The sequence below is a fragment of the Gossypium hirsutum genome, chromosome D12, assembly GCF_007990345.1.
Source record: "Gossypium hirsutum isolate 1008001.06 chromosome D12, Gossypium_hirsutum_v2.1, whole genome shotgun sequence".
Taxonomy (NCBI): Eukaryota; Viridiplantae; Streptophyta; class Magnoliopsida; order Malvales; family Malvaceae; genus Gossypium; species Gossypium hirsutum.
In genome coordinates, this window is record NC_053448.1 from 58,098,538 (window position 1) to 58,118,529 (window position 19,992).

Below are 19,992 nucleotides of genomic sequence, written 5' to 3' on the forward strand. Positions count from 1 at the left end.
AATGTGGGTAAAAATTAAGAGCTAGTAGGGATGAAATTTAAAGCTCAGCGGATGAGTTTTGCATACATTGAAATTGTAGGTGCACTTGGCCGTCAAATGCAAAAAGAGGCCCGTGGGGTGTGCATACCAAAAATTTTCTTTTCAACTTGACATCAAATATGGAGAAAGAATATGGGCAAAGTTGAGAAGATGACCAGTGATCAACAAATGGAGATACTATCCTTAACCCTTTAAATAATTTTGGGGCACAACCCAAAATACACACCATGATTCTGATTTATAGTTTCTTAGCTTAGACAAAAGGTTGTAAACACAGGACAGACTTTAAAACCTAGACAATGAGAACTGATATATATTCGTCAAGCTACACCCCAAATCACATTTCAAAATGGCCGTGTTACTCTTCATCTGAATCACTTAAGAAATGTACACTAACAATGATGTCAAGTTGAAATCAGATTTCCATGAGTCGTCACCTGCGAGAGGTATGCTGAAGAAGCTGCTCCAGCAAGTTGCTCTGTTGATGAGCGTCTATTCTGATTTAAGATCTTGGGTAGGAACATAGTATGAAGCCCCATTCTGAGCACCATTAGGTTTAGATTGCTCTTTCAACTGAATCATGCCAACAATGAAATATTTAGAAGAAGAAATGAAACAGAACTCTCATTCTGGAAATCATGATGTGTGACTACATTACAATAACTAAGGAACAGAACCCAAGGCCATGCGTTCAAAATGGACTCTAGGTGAAGTATATAGTAAGCATGAAAAATAATTTTTGATGATTGAACTCGATGATGCTTGTCTTTCAGTCAAGCTCTATGAGTAACCATCAAATGCTTATTTTTAACTTTTATCCATATCGTCCACCAAAGATATATTAGTATCCTTAGAAGCAAGTTAGAAATAGCTCGGTTTAAACCAATCAACCCATTCACATCCTATTACAGTATATTTTGTAGATAATCATGATTTCCCATTTGCTAAACCAAAGTTGAAATGATGGCTTTTGGCAAGTAGCAAAGGACACAAACAAAAGAAGTGAGCAACTTACCTTCCTTAGGACCTTCTTATGGTATCGATAGCCCTAATCACACAAGAAAGAAATTTGTTACCAAATTAAACTATCAGCTGATAGCACTAAATCAAAGAGAAAAAAAAGTAACCATGCATTGCTTGATTACCTTGTCGGTGCCATAGATATAATCACAATAAGTAAAAACTGAAGCAAAGTTGCTCTGGCTTTGTTCTCCAACATAATGATGGTAATCATGGTAATCAGCACCACCATAAAATGGGATAAACCTTGTGGGTGCCCAGGGGAAATCATATCTGCATAACACAATTTATAACTAAGCTAGGCTTCCAAGCATGAAAGTCATATGTTACTCCTTTCATCTCTATGCTTCTTTCATCACTCAAAACCACTTGCAGCAATTATTCTTAAGGAAGCTTTATGAGATAATATATTAACAAAGGGCGAATTTTGTACACTCAATAACCATAAAAGAAAACATACATAAAACTACAGTAGCATATTTTTCAAGATGTTGTTCCTTCAAAACCTGCCCTTTATGACAGCAAGAGTCAACTTATACACAGGAAAAGATGAAAAGGAAAATATTTGCAAGTTCTCTGACTACGGATTCTGCCTCCATAATAGACCCAAAACCAATTTATATCAGATTTAGTAATTAGTCAGATTCAGACATCAATGGTAGAGTTATATGCAAGTAATTTTCAACTATATGAGCATAGTAGGATATCAATACCAGTAGTTTGTGCTTTAGTTATTAACTAAAATAGCTTCCTTGCAGAAACTCTTAAAAGAGCTGCTATATGACTATATCAATAGTAACCATGGATATCTTGGCAACCCAGTTAACTCAAAAAAGTGAGCAAAATGACTATACTTCACCAGACCGGAGCGGTCATTGGGGTCGCCGGAAATAAATTTTGAATTATAGCTTTCATTTTGAACAAATATAAGGACATTATGGCATCTTTTTCATAATTTTAGCTAAAACTGCATTCCACATCTTAACTGGTTATCAGTAGTAAACCCTGCTAACTATTTCAATGTACAAAAAAGATTGTAGGTAAAAAGTAAAGTTGACAAGAGAAGACATGATCCTAGCATGCATCAAGCAAAAGTAAAATCAAAAGAGCAATGACTAAATTGGAAAAGTAAAATCAAAGAGGTTTAGCAGAGAAAGCATACCCACTGTGCGTCTCTATTGCTTCGATTTGCCGTAAAGCTATCCACAGCCAAAATGTGATCATATGTCCCGGAGCAATTGCAGGCCCAAGAAAAGATGGAATTCCAAGGATCAAAATTTCCAGCCAATGAGCATATGGTGCAGCAAACCCAATTGGAGCAGCGTATTCATGGTGAACCCGGTGAATGTTCTCATAGCCCCATTTACAATGTAGGAATCTGTGAATCCAATAATTGGTATAATCTTCTATCATGAAATATACCGTCAACTGTGACAAAATCTCCCACACTGATGGCAATGGCAACCCTGTTTGAATCCCAATCATCTGCCAAGGACACACATACAATCTCAACTAAAATGCAAATCCCAAGAGAAAAAACAAATTTTCAACTATTAACAAATCATATTGCCAAAATCTTCAGCTTTCACAAAAATTGGAGCTGAAAAGAAAATCCCAAAAATTGGAGGGACCATTTTACCTTGACTGAAGGATAAGACACTAACTGTAAAGGACCCACGACAAGAACGAACATCCGCATTACATCTTTATAACACTTGAACATCTCAGAGAACGACAAGCTAACTTTGGGCTGAATCTTGTACTTATGGAATTCCAGAGATTTCATCATCTCCACAAAAACCAGCGGCAAAGGCACCAAAGAGAATATCAGAAACAAAAACAGAATGTTGTGGCAGTAAAGATAGTAATCCGATTTTTTAGCCGAGTAATTGAACCACAATGTCTCTGCCATCGTCAGGTTGCGTCCGAGGAATGTAACAGCCTCCTCGATTGTATTAAACGGCAACATTTTTTTATGCGTAGCGGCGGTGGCGGCAGCGACTGGTGGTGGTGGGTTTATTGCAGTCAGAAGATGCTGGAATCGACTGTACCTTGCATGACTTAAATGGTAAATTATATGAAACTGCGGTTCATAATAAAGCGGTAATTATTATTATTTTCTTGGTCGTTCGTTTGTTTCCACTAGGAAGGAACCAAAATATATACTGCTGTTTTAGTTTTTTTTTTAGTTAAAGTTGCTATGTTTTTTTTTCTTGAATTTTGCCTATATCTTTAGTAATTTTGTTAATATTAGTTAAATTTATTTTTAGTAATTTATTATTTTTTAAAATTAATTTAGGATGTGTTTGATAAAAGTAAATATTGATTTTGAATAATTTTGGATCAAAGATAAATATATTAATTTGATTTTTTAATAAAATAAAATCAATTTAATATTATTTACTAATAAGTATTTATCTATCTACTTATCTCATTCCAATAATTTTTTAAAATATATATTAAATAAAATATTAAATATACAAAATTTTCAATGGTAAAACACATCATAAAAAGGTGATATTATTAGAACAACCTTTAAAAAAAATTCTTTTTTCTTCAAGTGTTTGTTTATTTTTTGTTTTACCCAGCAGCAATGGTGCCAGCTTCCGGGCTAACTATTGCTTGCCTTCTTCTCCCTCCCACCAACCCTCTCTTTTTTTTCTTTCTTTTTCTCATTTATTTCACGTGTCTTTTCTTTTTTCAATTTGCAGATCTATTATGTGGGTATTCTTGTTGTCTTCACAAGTTATGTTAAGTAGATAATAGCGTTTGTCGTTTGCTAAAACTCCATCGGCCACTAGTAGTTTTTCTTGGAAAGTGGGTGACTTTTCGTCAGTTTCTTAATTTGTTTTGAGATAAATGATTTCATGAGCTGATTTAGACTTGTTTTGGTCTTAAGTTTTATATGTTTTTTTTTTGTTTGTTTTTCTATTATTTAATAAGTTTTCAGTTTTAGAAGTTTTTATCTAATTTGGTGAATACTCCACATATTCATATATGGTATAATTTAATCTACTGCGAATCAACTAATAGATAACATGTTATTAATTTCTTTTAGTTAAATTAACTCTATTTTATTTTAAATGATGTGAAATTATAATAATTCACTAATAATATACAAAATTCTCAATGAATCATATATTAACTCATATATATTTATTATATTTCAGCCCTTTTGACAAAAGAAATAATAAAATTTTAGTAATTATAGATACTTAAGTGTAGCAGGTTAAATTATACTAATTAGACATATAGCACACGTGATTTGGGTAAAAAATTTACTTAATAAATACATTTATTAAAAACTCACCTTTTGTTATAATCATAAAATTAATTATTTATCACCCATGGTGCTCTGGATTAAACTTTTATTATAAATATTTTTATTTATTCTGATAAATATATAATTTGATTGATAACATCAATGTAGTAAAACACTTAAAATAAATATCCAATACAATTAAAGATTTTACAAAAATAAAAATTAAAAAAGCAAACATACGTTATATTAAGAAAAGTTAAAAAAGTAAGACATAAAAATAAAATAAGTGGTTCATTTTCCTTTATTTCAGTGGATAGTTATTTTAAAAAAAATAAAAATAAAAATGTCTTTTTTTTATTGTAATATGACTTACATCTCGATCAATCCATACCACTTAACTCGTAATATTAAAAATTTTATTTCATTTGTGTGTTGACAGAATTCGATTTTTTTTTCAAAAAAAGAAATATTCATCAGAATAATTCGTGAAATTTAGAATAATAATAAAATTTGTGGCCAAGAATTTCTCAAGAAACTAGATGCGTATGTATGTAGGTAAGCTGACGGCGGTATGATCCACAATTTTCAACTAGTTCTAGTTTAGAACTGAATCTTGTCCTCTTCTTCCGCCACGTGACCCGCCAGTTGGATGCTGCCCCTTAATGCGCTCTGCCTTGGACCAGGTACACGTGATTCTTTTTCCTTTGGAACTTTTAATTTAATCACATAAGCCTATCTATCTATACCTATACCTATATAAACAAAGATCCCATAGGATCTTACATGCCGACACCTGGCATGGGTTTAGAGATAATGGTAGATGGCTTGGGCAGCCAGCTATATCTGATGGGTTATGGGCCATTTTTTTTGTTATGCCTTGGGCTTAGAGTAAATTTTGGTGAGAGAAAATTAGAAAGTAAGCTAAACTATATCATTAGTCATTAAATTATAGATAAATTTTTGTTTTGGTCATTTAATTAAAATTTTATAATTTGATCATTAACTATTTAAAATTTTTTATTTAAGTCATTGTATTGTTAAAATCAATGTTACATGACTTTCTATATGTACTATCTTTACCAATCAAAAGTTCTCTTTCCCTTTCACTTCTACAATTTAATTTTTTTTTCATGAAATAGATTTGTACACCGTAAAACTACAAACCAAAACTCAAACAATTTATTCTCTAATCTTCAACATTAATCATTAGATTAACTTAGATCTAAAATATATTCTTTTACTCGTCGATGAGTACTAATTCATTGTACTAATTGTCAATGGATACTGATAGACTTGAAATTATGTTTTTAATTCATAAGAATTACAATAACTTTTTTTGTGTATTTACTTTTGAAATTGTATTAACAATATTTTTTTTATAAGTTCCTGTACCTCACTCGGAAGAATACTAGGTTGTATTTGTTATTCAACATGGGGAACAAGTCCATTTAGTGTGAAACGACGCCGTTAGTATAGGAAAATGAAAAATATCTAACAATACTAATGCACACAAAGAACTGAAGTTACATAAACAGTCATGGCGGTTGTTAACTCTCTTAACTACCAATGCCCCTTCATTCCCTTATTAACTAAACCCCAAAACCCTAATTTCAATTCTCTCAAGTTTAACCCAAATCAAGCTTCCAGGTTTTGTTTTCCCAGCCGTCGCTGCGTTCTCGTTAATGGCACGCTCCTAAATTCTCACCGAAACACTCCCGAAGAAGGTCCCTTTTTTACTCTCTGTCTTTCTCTCCCAATACCAAGTCGATTAAAAGTTCCAATTCCATATTTAACTAATTAGGTTTTCTTTATCCAATTCAGATGATGAAGTTGATAATTTAGGGGTTAAAGCTGCTTTATCCATGCTCAAATTCTACAAAAGTAAGTCTATTTTTCTTTCTTTCAACAAAGAAAAAAGCTGAATTGTTCTTGCCGAATTAAACTGAGTAGTAAATGAAAACAGGGGAAATATCGCCTGTAATACCAAAGAGTTGCCGGTTTGTTCCCTCGTGTAGTGAGTACTCAATGGAAGCATACAAGAAATATGGGGTTGTAAAGGGCACAGTTTTGACAGCTTGGCGTCTTTGCCGTTGCAATCCGCTTGGTAATTTAACTTTTTTTCCTTTAGAAAAGAACAGAGAGAAAGATTTATAGTATTGATAATTGGGTCTAATTGAAATTTGTGGTGATTTTAGGTGGGTCAGGATTTGATCCTCCAAGGTGGTTTGATGAGGAAAAACCCACAGAAGAATGAGAGATTTGGTTTTCTATTTCTCAAGTTATCCACATCAATATCTATGCTTAATCGTTGAATTCTTGTTGGAACTTATATGAGAACAGCAGCAGTGCAGCTGTGTTTTCAAAATCTAGTTTGAGTAAGAAACAAACCTGCTTTAGAGAGGTCACCCTGCTCTAGTTTATATTAATACAGTAATCAATCGCCACCCTAGCTTGCTACTGATTTTTCATCATGAGTCCATTTCACGCTATTTCTTTCACTTTGACTCACTCACTTTTTCAAATTCTTCATTGTTTCACATTTCACACTTTCATTTCTTACCAATCCATTGCGTAAAATAGCTTAGAATATAATATTTCAAATATAATATATATATATATGAAATAATTGAGCATATTAAAATATTAATTTATTGATGAACAAATTTAACATTGATACTAGAATGTATATATTTTCTTTTTACTAATTTCTATTTTAGGTTTGGTGGATATGTTGCTCGCTTGGTTTCCTCCTCGAGGAAAGCTCTTCGGTGTGGTCTTTTGGTATGCCTTCGTCAAATCTCGTCTCCGGCCTCTCTTGGCCATTGCTTGTTGGCCCTTTTCCCCCTTTGGGGAATTTAGGGATTTATTTTGTTATTGCACCTTTTTGGGTGCTTGTTTTGTAGATTAAGCTGTTTTGGTGCCCTTCTTTGGCTTTCTTGCAAGTACTGCTGGCCCCAGTTTACATGCAGGAGCGATGAATCTTCGCATTAAGGGGAACGTAGTTCACACTAATGATTAGTGCTCTCCTAAACGAGCATTCATCCATCCTGTGCTATTGCACTAGAGGTTGTGGCACGTCAACAATCATTCACTGCCTGGCTAGATTTTCTGTCAGCTTGGCATGGTAACTTCTGAAATGACATACATGCTATTAGGGTTGACAAAAAAAATTGATTAAGGGTCTGTTTGATTGCCAGTAAAATGTTTTTTGTAAAATGATTTCTGGAAAATGTTTTACTTTTCTGTAAAATGATTTACTGGAAAATATTTTCTGGTGTTTAATTGAATCTGTGTAAAATATTTTCTACTATTTGACAGATTTCCTGAAAATATTTTCCGGAAAAGTTATTTTTACATTTGTTCTAGTGATTCAGTGTTCTATCCACATATCCTTAGGTCCTATAAATCTATATTTGGGCTAAAATGAAATGGTAAGTGAAATTTATTAGTGAATTGATGAGTAACATATAATAAATAGTTTTGAGAATCTTAATGCTTAATGTCTACTTAATTCCATTTTAATATATCATAAACAAGGTATTTATATGTTTAATATTGATTACTTGCAAAGGCAAAGCTTAATTCTCTAATAATTAAACTTTCATCCTTTAATGTCCAAAGAGACAAAGTTAGATTATAGATACGACCTCAGGGAAAGTAAATATTGATCTCAGCACACAAAAATGCAAAGCCAAAACCTTTAGCTAAAACTATAGGGAAAAACTGAAAGATATTCTCGTATTTTCTTCAAGTAAAATCGCTTATTATATATATTTAGACCAACTTGTGTATAAAATGTCAAATCACATAACAACAGTGAATAAAATAACTCGAAGTCTAAAAACTAACCATGTACGTATGTATGTATGTATATATATACACATAGGCACGTAACAACACCAAGAAATTAAAAAATGTAAAAAATGTAAAGGAAACCAGAAAAGAATCAGGGAACGATATGTAATAAAGGTCTGCTTAGTTCCCACAGTGCCATTTTGATGTAGGAACACAGCTCAGGTAATGGCACCAGCTGCAATGGTCATGTCCATTCTCTCCTCTAAACAGCATTACCAACCCCACTGTGAAACTGTCATCATTCGAAAAAGGAAAACAGAGGAAATTAAACAAACGGGACCAAAATTATAAACACGAGCTGCTAAACTAGTAATGTAGGGTTGAGAGAACTTACCCAACAATGAGTAAAACCATAGCTATCACCAAAAATAGGTATTGGTATGCTTTATGCTTAGATGTTACACGAGCACTGGCAGGAAGATGTTTACGTCCCACCCACCCGAATTGGGGACGAAGCAGCAAAACGAACCCGAGGAGAAAACCGGTTAAGAAACCTCCAATATGCGCAAAGTTGTCGACGTGAGGAAGAATCCTCACTGCTAAGTTAATGACAATGATGACCGTGAGTGTGATCAGAGCTGCAGCCTACAAATTAAGGTAAAAAATCAATATCCTCTATTACTTTTCAAGCCACATGAAAAAAGAAATCACATATAACTCTGGTTTCCCTTCATTGTATTTCTAAGTAGATAGGAACCCGAGGCAACTAATATTACCTTATTTGTATAGATAGTCCAATTAGTCAGCAGCTCTGACAACATTGCTCCAAGAAGGCCAAATAAAGCACCAGAGGCACCAACAGAAATGCTACGTTGAATGAAAAGAGACGATAGTACGCTACCACTGCAAAAGGGAACAGATAACGTACTGAATCCAAATTGTTGTTCAAGGCGAATTCCAATGAAGATCAAGCTCAACATGTTTGCAAGAAGATGAATAACACCAGCGTGCAGCCAGATGCAAGTGATAAGCCTCCACGTTTGATTGCCATGCACTACCTTGTCCCATTTTAAGGCTCCCAATTTTTCCAATCTGAAGGAGGAGGAGAAAGAACAACATAAAATTACACAACTCGCGATTATCAACGACGACATGGCATAATAAAAAAAAGGATTTGCATTAGACCATACAAAAACAAAAATAAAGCTACAAATCAACTAACTTCATTAACCAGTCCTTGATTTCCAGACAAAGTTCATTACCCAAATTAACAAAGTAACTAACTTAAGTTCCTATAAAACCATTAATCCTTAAATTAACAAAGCAACTAACTTCATTACCCAGTCCATGATTTCCAGACATGCCATTATTTAACAAAGCTCAAATTTGACTCAATTGATAGCTCGACCCAGTTCGAGTCTTTCTTCAAGTAGTTTGCAAGCACTTTTACACCCCTACTATAGACAAAGCAAACCATGACATTTCATATTGAGAATTCCTATTGCTGCTAAATGAACAAGGAAGAACAAATCTAATAATAACCTTAAATAATATCAATCATATCAGACACAAATTTCCAATAGAATCAAAATAAATCACAGATTGATATATCCTTTAGCATGATCCAAGGATAATCCTATAGAAGATCAATTGGGAACTGCAGTTGAATCATCAAATAAGAACTTCCTACATGAACAACTTCTAAAAGATACCGTCAGTCCATATCTAAAACTTGCAATCAATTTTTTCCCCTTCTTTAGAATTGAAAGTTGCAAAAGGACCCTCAACTTCAATTCCAACCCAATTTCCCATCACATTAAAAAAAACACAAAAACTGAACAAAATCTCAGAAAACCAGAGACAGCAAAAAGAAGTGAACAAACTCAAAGCATGATCAACATTATCGAAGCGGTGATCTGTTTTTCCCTTTCCTCTAACAGGCATGGACATGGGTTTCTTACTTAGGCAGTCCATGTGGGTAGCAATGGTGTTAGAAGAAGAAGAAAGAGTGGAAATTAGAAAGATGGCTTCCAGCATTAACAACCGAACGAAGAATAAAAGAAGAAGGAAGCTTACCCATCATTTGAAAGCAGAAATGGCAACGACAGTAGCAGCCAAAAAGAAATGAAAAATAAACGGAGCATAAAAGCCAAAAAGAAATGAAAAATAAACAAAGTAACCGTCGAAAAATGGAAATGGAATTGCAACGTACCAGCAGCGGTTTCCAGTTCTGAACCAAAATGAAGCTTTCAATAACGGAAATTTGAAGGAATGAAGGAAGGGAGAAGAATGGATGAAGGGAGCTTACTGGATGAAGGGAGAAGAATGCCTGAAAGCTTTAGGAAAATGTCTTACGGAGATTGAATACAATATCCCAAAAATTGTAAGGCATTTTCCCGTGTTTTGTAGTTGATTTTCCAAAAAGAAAATATTTTCTTCCAATCAAACACTGGAAAATGGGGAAAATCAATTCCGGAAAATATTTTACCCTATCAAACAGACCCTAAATTGAGAAATTGAGTCGAACCAGCAATTCAATTCGCATCACATCAATTCAGTTCGGTTTTGTTTTATTTCTTTGGACATTGAAAAGTCCCAAAAAAACGTTTATTTTTTTAAAAGCCCAATATTTTTTGAGCATATGAGTCCAATATTTAAACTCATTTAAAACCCAAAATAAAGCCCATTGCTTCTAAAAATCTTAAATCTAATTTTAGTGTGTCAGTCTCTCATGAACTTATTGCTCATTTATTATTATTGTTAAAACTTTCAAGAATTCAAGTGTTTATATATATTTTTACTTATTATGTACTATGTTATTTTATTATTGTTGTTGTTAAAACTTTTAATTTTTTAGTTATCATTATTAACATTTCCAAGTTGGGTGTTTTTTTTATATCATTACACGTTAAGAATTATAAAATATAAATAATTTAATATTTGACTATGTTTAGTGAGAGTGATTAAATCAAGGTTTAATTACATTTTTAATAATCATTTATAATTATATATTTTACAAATTATTTTTTAGATAAATATATTAATTGAGATTTTATATATAATTGAAAAAAATTAAAATTATCCAATGGTGTCTAAGAAACATAAAATAAAGATAATTTTTATTTAATTAAAGTTGAAAAGGTCAAATCCAAAAATAATTGTCTAAATAAAATTTAAAAACTCAAAATCTAAAAATAATTTGAAAACTCGAATCATTTAGTACAATTCGGTAATAATTAGTTTCTTATGTCTATTAATTTGATTTTATTTAAAAATAAAAATTCAACATTCTGAGTCGAATCAAAAAACCAAACTGAATCGATATCATCCCTATTTAATTGTCTCCGAACTGTTTTTAAGGTTATGTGCCTTGACTCTTTTTCGTTTTCCGGCCGAATGAGGTATTATTGTTTTTAATAAAAAATTTGTTATGAGAAAAAGGACGGTTCCTATTTGTCGTTTTATATAATTGCATATAAATGATGAGTCACGAGTCGTGATGAGTCTTTAGTTAAAGTAGAAAATATATTATTGGGGGAAAACCCAATGAAGAAGCAATAGCATGCGAGATGAACATACTATTGATGAATACTATTAATCCTCAAGATTTTTACAGGATCATGATTAGGAATGTATAGTTTATCCATGGCTTCACAGTAAATGATAAGTTATGTTATATAAATCATATAAAACCAGATGGGAGTAATATTGATATTTTAAGAGATTTCAAGATTAAAATAATTTTTTCATAAAAATTTGGAAATCACTTTATTCCTTTTCATTTAAATTTGTTGATTTCAAATTTAATTACTATGACTTTAAATATTGTATTAACTATGGTTTTTTTAGTATTCCTCTACTCTCGTAAGGAATCTTTCCTTGCGAGACGTTCAAAGGAGTACAATGAAGAAAGGATGTTGATAACACCCCTTTCAAGTACTTCGGGCGTCAATAGTTCTGATGTCCTAGTGTCCTACTATAGCTTCATCTTTCCTCCATTGTGCAGAATGACAGTTCTATTTTCCCTTGAGTTTGGACTATGCTAATGTCTTGAGGATTGTCTTTGGCTTCGAGAAGATTATTCTTCTTCCTTTCTCAGCTTCTCTTTATCCCTCCAAACTCTTTCTTGAGCATATTCTTGAAATTAAGCCTAAAAAAATTCATTCTAGACTTGTAACTCTTGATACTATTGAATTGTAGGTCGAGAATCCTTTTCTGCCCTTAGGTCTTAGCAATATTCTTCATTTTGACAATTTGCGAAATGTATGATAATCCTCTATCTCATCTTTTTGGTCTCAATGTCTAGATCCAACCTGGTGTTGATCATAGGAGGCATCTTTGCCTTCTTGTCCATGGTGATAGCTTTTTGAGGGTAGAGACATAACTTTTCATTTGCTTCCCACAGATGGTTGTGCCTATTGTTATAACAATTAAGTTATATAAGGCGTTAGGGTAGGCAATCGATAGTGGTTTTCATTGTAATGGTGTAAAGAACCACTGGGTATGGTGATTTTTCAGAGTTGTGAAAGATTTTGAGTAGTGTATATTGTGAAATTGATCTTATGTATCTTTTTTTACTTTGGTTTTGGTGTTGAGAAGAGATATTTATAGAAGACGATTGGCTTGACCAGAGCCTTAGCCATCAAGTACTTTGCTTCATAGGTGCAGAGGGTAAAATGGTGCATATCTTATGTTGGCAACGCTTAGACCATTTTCTTGACTGGGCTTGGCTTCATGGAGTTTTCCCTTTAGACATAAGCATCATGCAATGAAGAGTAATATGAGTAACGCATAACAAATATCAACTTTGCCTTCTTTTTTTTATTAATTTGTATCATATGAAAAAGAAAAGTAATCCTTTTTTACAAGGCAAATGTGATGATAAAAATGGTTCACCTTCAATATAGGAAGAATTTGTTGTTACAATTGTAGCAATGAAAATTGAGTATTTAATATTGAAGGTAATCCCAATAAAATTATCTAAAAAGATATTTTCATTTAATAATATACTATTTTTATTTATTATATAATTTATATAATTAAAAAATAAATATCTATGTTATAATATAAATATTAAAGAATATGTTAATTTATTTATACTAACAAATTTAATAAAATAATATATAATTATTAAATATTAAATAAAAATGTTTATATATTTTGAGTTCTATGTAATGGCCTGAATAGTAAGGGTGTTCATCGCCCCAGGTATAGCATGAGTTTAAGTCTAGTTGTGTTTGTTGTTCGAACTTTACCCTGTTATTATGATTCACCCAAAAAAAAGTGTAATAATGCGGAACATATAACAGGCTATTTTTTGTAGACAAAGGCAAAAATGCCTTTTTTTTCTTTTAACGCTTTCAAATCCAATGGGTTATAGATAGTATTTGTATCCCTCAATCAAATATGCTTTCAGTACCAAACAAACATAAAAATGGTCAAATTTTAAAAAGTAAAATAGTCTAAAAAAGATGGAGTGCTTATTAAAGATGAGTTTTGGGAGGCCAAAATGGAAGATTCCCATGTTTTAAGGGTTAAGAAACGAATCAAACATTCGGGGTAAGCAAATATTTAATTAATGAAATTTGTTTGGACTTCATTGTTGCGTTTTCTGCTTTCAAGTCTTCTTTGGACATATTCCCCAAACCCAATATTTTTACCTCTTTTCTTCCTTTCTTTGTTTAGGCGAGCCACATCTATAGATCTACCCTCATTTCATAGCTTTTCCAGTTACTTAATTTATTAAAGTTAAAAGATTGAGAAAAGAAGTTGATTCAGCCTTAGCTTGATTAACATCGGTATTGTTGTCAGTGTAAGTTGACGTGAGTTTGAGTGTATTGAAGCGTATTATCCTTCTATTTAAGAGTTGGGGGAGTCTTAGCAAATATTTATGCACGTTCTATTACTTCCATCATTTGTGTATCTTCTATACTTATTATTTAATCTATTTATTGAGTTAATGTCACCCTCAGTCGGGTCACCAACTTGATTAGGAAAAATACAGACATGCCCTTTCGTAATTAAAATAAGCTATATTATTTGAATGTACTTTAGTTTTTTTTATTTAACAAATAAACAATAAAAAATATGCATAGGATTTTAACCCAAATTAAATGCATTAGTAAAATTTTTAATTCACCATTCAACTAGAGTTTTATTTTAATATTTTCTATACATTTTAATTTTATTATGCACACTCGCCGATTAAGTCTTTACTCGACTGACATAGGCATTATTATTAATATAGGAGGACGTGAGCTTAAGTCTACTGAAGCTCATTATCCTTCTATTTATGGGTTGGGAAAGGGATATAAGTAGTTTTAAACATTATGTCGAAAAGAACAATATCATTTGAATCGGACTAAATTGACTAAACAGATTAAAAATCGATTGGAAGATTAATTATTTTTAATCTAACCGATTGAACTGATTAAACCGACAAATCGATAACCTGATCGACCGAACCAATTACCCGATTTAAAAAACATTAGGCTTTCTACCAAATTTAAAAGGAAAAATGGAATAAGTAATAATTTCGGCGATGACGTGCGGGCGGTGGACTAGACCTGAAAGTGGTCCCCACCTCACAGCAAGTTGGCTAATGCTAAGGCGAAAAGGTGCAATGTAATATTTATGGTCAAATTTCCTTATTAATCAAGGTATACGAATAAGTTTGAAATTTAATTTGTATATTTCAATTCGAAATTTTGAAGTTTTGAAAATTTAACCTTAATTTTAGTGGTAGTCGATAATTAAGTTTTTGCTATTTTAAAAATATTATACAACAAAACTATTATTATATGTATAATAAAAGTTAATTTATTATTTTTACAATAAGATCACGTTATTTTAATTAATAATTTTAATTTCTAGTGTTTTAACTTAAGATTAAAAATTAAAAATTCAAAAAAAACATAAGAATTAAAAACGTCAAATTGAAGAGTAGACTAAATTCATAATTTACACACAATATTAAATAATGGCAGGATTAGAAACATATGGGGATTAAAATTTATTAAAGTACATTATAACAACAAAATGCACAATCCACGCATAGTACAAGAACTAAATATATAATTATTATAATTGACTTAGAAGTTACTGATTGAAATTTTAAATTTTAAAAAATATAAAAATTTAAAAAATATTAAAGTATAATACAAAAATTAAACACACAAATTATGTATAGTACATAATAGAATTTATATATAAAATAAATTCTCAATAAATATATATATTTGATAATGGGAGTGGGGTTGTTGGATTTAATAAATAAATTTAGTAAAGATAAGATTTTTTTCTTTTTTCAATTTTAGCTTCTTTTTTTTTGGTTGAATTTGTGAAGACATGAGTTGGGAAATTTAATTACATATCCCGTATGAGAGTAAAGACATGAACAACCCAAGCAAAACATTACTCGGGATCCAAGACAAGAGAGGAAACAACCTGAAGAAACAGCACCAAACCCAACTAGACTTAGAATCCAATACCCTAACTCCCCCACACTCCCACGCAAACTGCCAGTAACAACCCTATTCCAACTGCCATTCCCTCTTTCCTTAAATCCTTTTGTTTCTCAATAAACAAATCTTAAAAACCAACAAGAGACAAAAAGCAAAGAAACCCCGATCGGCCCTCTTCATTTTATGTCCGAAAAGAGTCTCCGACGATGGCTTCCTAGATGCCGACGGCCACGAATTCCGCACCCATCGCCGACTCCAAGGCTACGGACGCCTCCCCCACATCGCCGATCGTTGAGAAGGTCGTCCAAGTACGACAGGATTCTCAAGCGATGTGCTTCTGAACCGTGTCTTTGGAGCAGTATCGGTGGAGATCAGCCAAGTAGGAGTAGTTTCGTCGTGGGATCTGAAGCTGAAAGGGCGCCTTTCTTTAGGCCTCATACTTGTACTGACGTCTTCGCTTCTTCCCCTTCTTTGCTGGGTTTTTGTTCTCCTTCTCCTTCTCCTTCTCCAAAGCAAGGTTTCGAGGTATGTTCACTGGTCAAACTTGTTGCCGTCTGTTCTTTTACACTGCTTTTGTTAAAATTCGCAGCATATATTTTAATAAAGTCATTCATGTTAGTAACCCAGAGTTGATTAATCAATTGGGGGTTGAAATCCAATCAAGTAACTGAAGCGTTGATTATAGTACTAGTGTAGAAACTGAAGTGTTGAATTGTTTTGTGAAGTTTGGGAGGCAAGGCTACAACAAAGACGCTAAGGTTGTAATCAATGTATCAGTTGAAGGAAGTCCAGGACCAGTCCGGACCATGGTCAAATTGGGGTCTAGCGTCGAAGACACCATAAAGCTTGTCGTAGACAAGTATGTTGAAGAAGGGAGAACCCCTAAACTTGATTGCAATTCAGGATTGGAATTGCATCATTCTTATTTTAGCCTTCAAAGTAAGCAGCCTCATGGGGGTTTTTGTTTGTTTTTTTAACATTTTGATGCCCATTTTGATTGCTGATGACTGTTAATTGGGTTGAATAGGTTTGGATAAATCACAGTTAATGGGGGATGCTGGAAGCAGAAGCTTCTATCTTAGAAAGAATAGCAGTGGGCATAGTAGCAATGGTGCATCTACTTCTTTTGTTGATCCAGGAAGACCCAACCCTCCTCCTGCATTTTTGGTTCCGGCTTTCATTGCTCGAAAGCTCAGCAAAATCGTAAGGAGAACGCGTCGGCTCTGGCATGCCTTGGTTTGCTTGAAATGATGAGGATAACCTGCAGGAATTCCTGGATCATATATATACCATTATTAGAGTAAGACAACCTATTATATAATGCTGCTCTGAAAAACAACCTTAATCATATACTACCTTATTCTCATACTTTTTTTTTTTTTGCTTTCTCCCATTCTTTTTAATTGGGATTGGCCTTCTATTATTTACCCTCATTTTGTATGATTGTTTGTATCTTGTAAATTGTATGTTACATTCTGAGTTATCAATTTACTTGAAGCACATGATTTGTTGCTACTTTTAACAGTTTAATATCCTCTGTTGCTTTGTTATCAAGCTCCCCCTCCCTCTCTGAGAGGCTAAAAAAGACAGGTGAGTATTGTTTTTGTCATCAGTCATCACATTTCAAAGCAATGAAACGTCTCAAAGCTCATGTCTTTGTGAATGGAATGGAATCATCAATCCATTGGAAATAAAAAAGAAATTAGCTTTATCGCAATCCATTGGAACAGAAGAATAGTAATACACCACGGCTCAAAAATAAAGCAGGTTGATAGAAACTAGAAATATCCTCTGCTTCTTTTCAGTTAAAATGTTACACGTATGAGAAAGCGTGTTGTGATGCTGATGATAAAAAAGGAAGATGCATTTTTGTCATATTCGCTGGCAAAAGTTCAAAATTTTGGTCGGTTCGATGATCTGCAGAGTTATGTTGGGTTTTCGTTTTGATGGTCGGGTTGGGTTAAGTTCGATGATCGGCTCAAAATTTTTCTCAATACTAAACTCCCAAATCGGGAGATTCATACGAAGAAAACAACCCCCAAACACCCTTTTCCTTGTGCATTAAGCCACCAGAGTAAATGCCATATCCAAAGCGAAACAAAAAAGTAAAGAAAAATCTGAAATTTTAACAAAACATAGAAAAAAAGAAAACACAAAAATGGACCTAAAGACATCAGCTTAGGCAAAATGCAATCCTCCTGTAATACCCCAAGATCCAAACACCAGAGGAAGCCATACTTGTGTTAACTTTTACAAAACCTAACTCTGGATGATAATCTGTTACTACTACTTGGATTGAACTTGAAGAAAGACCCATCAGCTAAAAATGTAAAATTCAAATCCTTGAGAGAAAAAAAAAGAGTTTGTGTTTTAAGTTAGGCCCATGTATACATCTAGTGCACCATGTCAATTGTCAAGACATGTTGATGTTAAAAAAAACCATAAGAATCCAAGAAATTCTTATTGCCCAATCACCAGTAACTGTCTGTCAGCCGCCCTCTCTGGCATTTAAATTTAAAAAAATGGTCCGTCAGCAAAAAAATGAGGTTGCTAGTTGCTGCGAGTTTCAGAAACTGGACAGAGCCCATTAATTTGGTCTGCCCCCCAAAGTGATAATTCCATATTGAAACGATTTAATTTACTTTGCAGATCAAATTCATTATTACCATCCCAAACTTAATTCAATGGAACATTCTATTTTGGCATGCACATTAATCTTTTCATTGAATGTTACATGCCAAGCCTATTCACGTGATACATGTACTAAAACATAAATCGTATGGTTCATGAACCTATTAACCATATAATTAGTTGGTAATTATCAAATAAACATGGAAAAAAATCATGGTTTCGATTGCTTACCATATATGAGAAATCACTATAAAATAACGAATAGTTGAAATGTTTACAAAACCCATTTCTAATACAAATATTTACTTAATTAAATAAATTCAAACTAATCATCGAATTAGTAATTAGAATTTAAAAATCAATATAGGAATGAGTAATTGATTTGATTTAAGCCTGAGAAAAAGAGCATTAACATCCCATCAATCCCATAGCCATTTTCCCTAATAGAGCCTCTTAAAATCTACTTCTAGGAGACGTACGTACAGTCCAAGAGAGTGAACAATTTCCTGGAAATTTCGCGCTTCCTATTTGCTTTTATTTACAAAAATCCAAAAACCCTTGAAACCAATCATAACGTAACGTAACTTCAATATTTTCCAGCAAAGAAAAAGAAAACCATCAGTTTCTTCTATCATTTAATATCAGCACCATGATTCCTCGTGCTCCAGGTAGCCGGAGACTTAGCTCCATCAGGGTTCTTTCAACCTCCGAGAGAACACAACAAACATTCCCACCAGAACATCATTCCGACATCGTTCAACGGAGAGGAGGCCTTGTCGCAGTCCCGGCAAGGTTGACAACCTCCTCGTCTTCCAGGTTTCCGGTTGTCAACGACGGAATATCCCAAAGGCTGACGAAGTTGCTGCTGAATGTGAATATAGAGAGCAGCTTGGGGCCAGTCCATGTGATTATGCCATCAGATAATACAGTGAATGATTTAATCAAAGCTGCTATAGAAATTTACGTCAAGGAGAAGAGAAGGCCATTGTTAGAGGAAACTGATCCCAAGTTTTTTCAGCTTCACTATTCGCAGTTCTGCCTGGAAAGTAAGTAAATTCTTTCTTTTTCTATTTTCCAGTGTTCGTCAAATATTTCTGGTTTATATTATTATTGTAATTGTAAATTAATAACCATATATTTTTCTTTTGTTCGAAATAGCATATCATTTAGTTGATGGTAATTACCTTTTTTATAATTAAACTGAATTGAATGCGAAAAAACCAAACGCTATATAAAAAAAATTAATAAACAATTACAATAAGCTTTCTAATTCTATTAATTATAGACCAATTGTTGAATAAAATATTCGAGTTTTTAAGTATTAGTAATTAATTTGTGATTTATGTGATATTATATGAAATGGGCAGGTTTAAGAGCAGGGGAGGAGCTGATCAACTTGGGATCGAGGAATTTCTTTTTGTGTTTGAAGAAGCGGCCATCTTCGTCGGACACTTTCTTATCGGGAAAGGCAAAGTTGGCATCGGAGACTCTGTTTTCTCTGACAAAACTCGGGGAGTTGTTGCTCTAAAACTTTCCCCTTTTTCATTGTAAACCTTAAACTAAAATTTTTAATCCCAATCCATAGTTGAATTAAAGATTATTAAAAAATATTTTAATTAATTTTTTTAGTTGGTTCAATCCGTCTATATCGATTCCCGATTCAATCAATTCAAAACTATTCTTCAAATCGATTGATTCTCAATTCAATCAATTTGACCGACAATTTGAGTTCAAATATCCTTACTTTTACCGAAGTTAAAGGATTTAGTAACTGTAGTGTAA

At 32.9% G+C, this 19,992-nt stretch overlaps 5 protein-coding genes across 12 annotated transcripts; 3 read left to right on the top strand and 2 right to left on the bottom strand.

Moving 5' to 3' along the window:
- Window positions 1–197: 197 nt before the first annotated feature.
- On the bottom strand, window positions 198–3,231 carry LOC107946958 (methylsterol monooxygenase 1-1). The gene is made up of 5 exons (XM_016881469.2): window positions 2,699–3,231; window positions 2,222–2,544; window positions 1,185–1,332; window positions 1,055–1,087; window positions 198–612 (listed from the first exon to the last, which is right to left on the bottom strand). Exons 1-5 carry the CDS (start codon window positions 3,026–3,028, stop codon window positions 532–534), a joined length of 915 nt encoding a protein of 304 aa, XP_016736958.1. The 5' UTR covers window positions 3,029–3,231; the 3' UTR covers window positions 198–531.
- A 2,570-nt stretch (window positions 3,232–5,801) lies between these two features.
- Window positions 5,802–7,821, top strand: LOC107946962 (UPF0161 protein At3g09310). 3 transcript variants are annotated; one of them, XR_005921940.1, is made up of 6 exons: window positions 5,838–6,045; window positions 6,143–6,202; window positions 6,285–6,425; window positions 6,517–6,696; window positions 7,039–7,102; window positions 7,225–7,821. XR_005921940.1 is itself a non-coding variant. In XM_016881476.2 (4 exons), exons 1-4 carry the CDS (start codon window positions 5,859–5,861, stop codon window positions 6,573–6,575), a joined length of 447 nt encoding a protein of 148 aa, XP_016736965.1. In that variant the 5' UTR covers window positions 5,802–5,858; the 3' UTR covers window positions 6,576–6,819. The 3 variants fall into 3 exon arrangements, 1 of the variants encoding a protein (XP_016736965.1); XR_001697033.2 differs by having other exon boundaries at window positions 7,039–7,821; XM_016881476.2 differs by lacking the exons at window positions 7,039–7,102; window positions 7,225–7,821 and having other exon boundaries at window positions 5,802–6,045; window positions 6,517–6,819.
- A 241-nt stretch (window positions 7,822–8,062) lies between these two features.
- Window positions 8,063–10,736, bottom strand: LOC107946961 (RHOMBOID-like protein 3). 6 transcript variants are annotated; one of them, XM_016881474.2, is made up of 6 exons: window positions 10,425–10,683; window positions 10,329–10,346; window positions 9,120–9,208; window positions 8,893–9,019; window positions 8,511–8,761; window positions 8,063–8,408 (listed from the first exon to the last, which is right to left on the bottom strand). In XM_016881474.2, the coding sequence occupies exons 3-6, from the start codon at window positions 9,182–9,184 to the stop codon at window positions 8,297–8,299; spliced, it is 555 nt and encodes a 184-aa protein (XP_016736963.2). In that variant the 5' UTR covers window positions 9,185–9,208; window positions 10,329–10,346; window positions 10,425–10,683; the 3' UTR covers window positions 8,063–8,296. The 6 variants fall into 6 exon arrangements, with proteins under 6 accessions (XP_016736963.2, XP_016736961.2, XP_040963342.1 ...); XM_016881472.2 differs by having other exon boundaries at window positions 10,329–10,736; XM_041107408.1 differs by having other exon boundaries at window positions 8,893–9,208; window positions 10,193–10,346.
- Window positions 10,737–15,455: 4,719 nt separating this feature from the next.
- LOC107946963 (uncharacterized protein At4g22758) lies at window positions 15,456–17,109 on the top strand. Its single transcript, XM_016881477.2, has 3 exons — window positions 15,456–16,104; window positions 16,305–16,518; window positions 16,607–17,109. Exons 1-3 carry the CDS (start codon window positions 15,763–15,765, stop codon window positions 16,828–16,830), a joined length of 780 nt encoding a protein of 259 aa, XP_016736966.2. The 5' UTR covers window positions 15,456–15,762; the 3' UTR covers window positions 16,831–17,109.
- Window positions 17,110–18,711: 1,602 nt separating this feature from the next.
- On the top strand, window positions 18,712–19,848 carry LOC107946964 (uncharacterized protein At4g22758). The gene is made up of 2 exons (XM_016881478.2): window positions 18,712–19,256; window positions 19,578–19,848. The coding sequence occupies exons 1-2, from the start codon at window positions 18,860–18,862 to the stop codon at window positions 19,736–19,738; spliced, it is 558 nt and encodes a 185-aa protein (XP_016736967.1). The 5' UTR covers window positions 18,712–18,859; the 3' UTR covers window positions 19,739–19,848.
- Window positions 19,849–19,992: the final 144 nt, after the last annotated feature.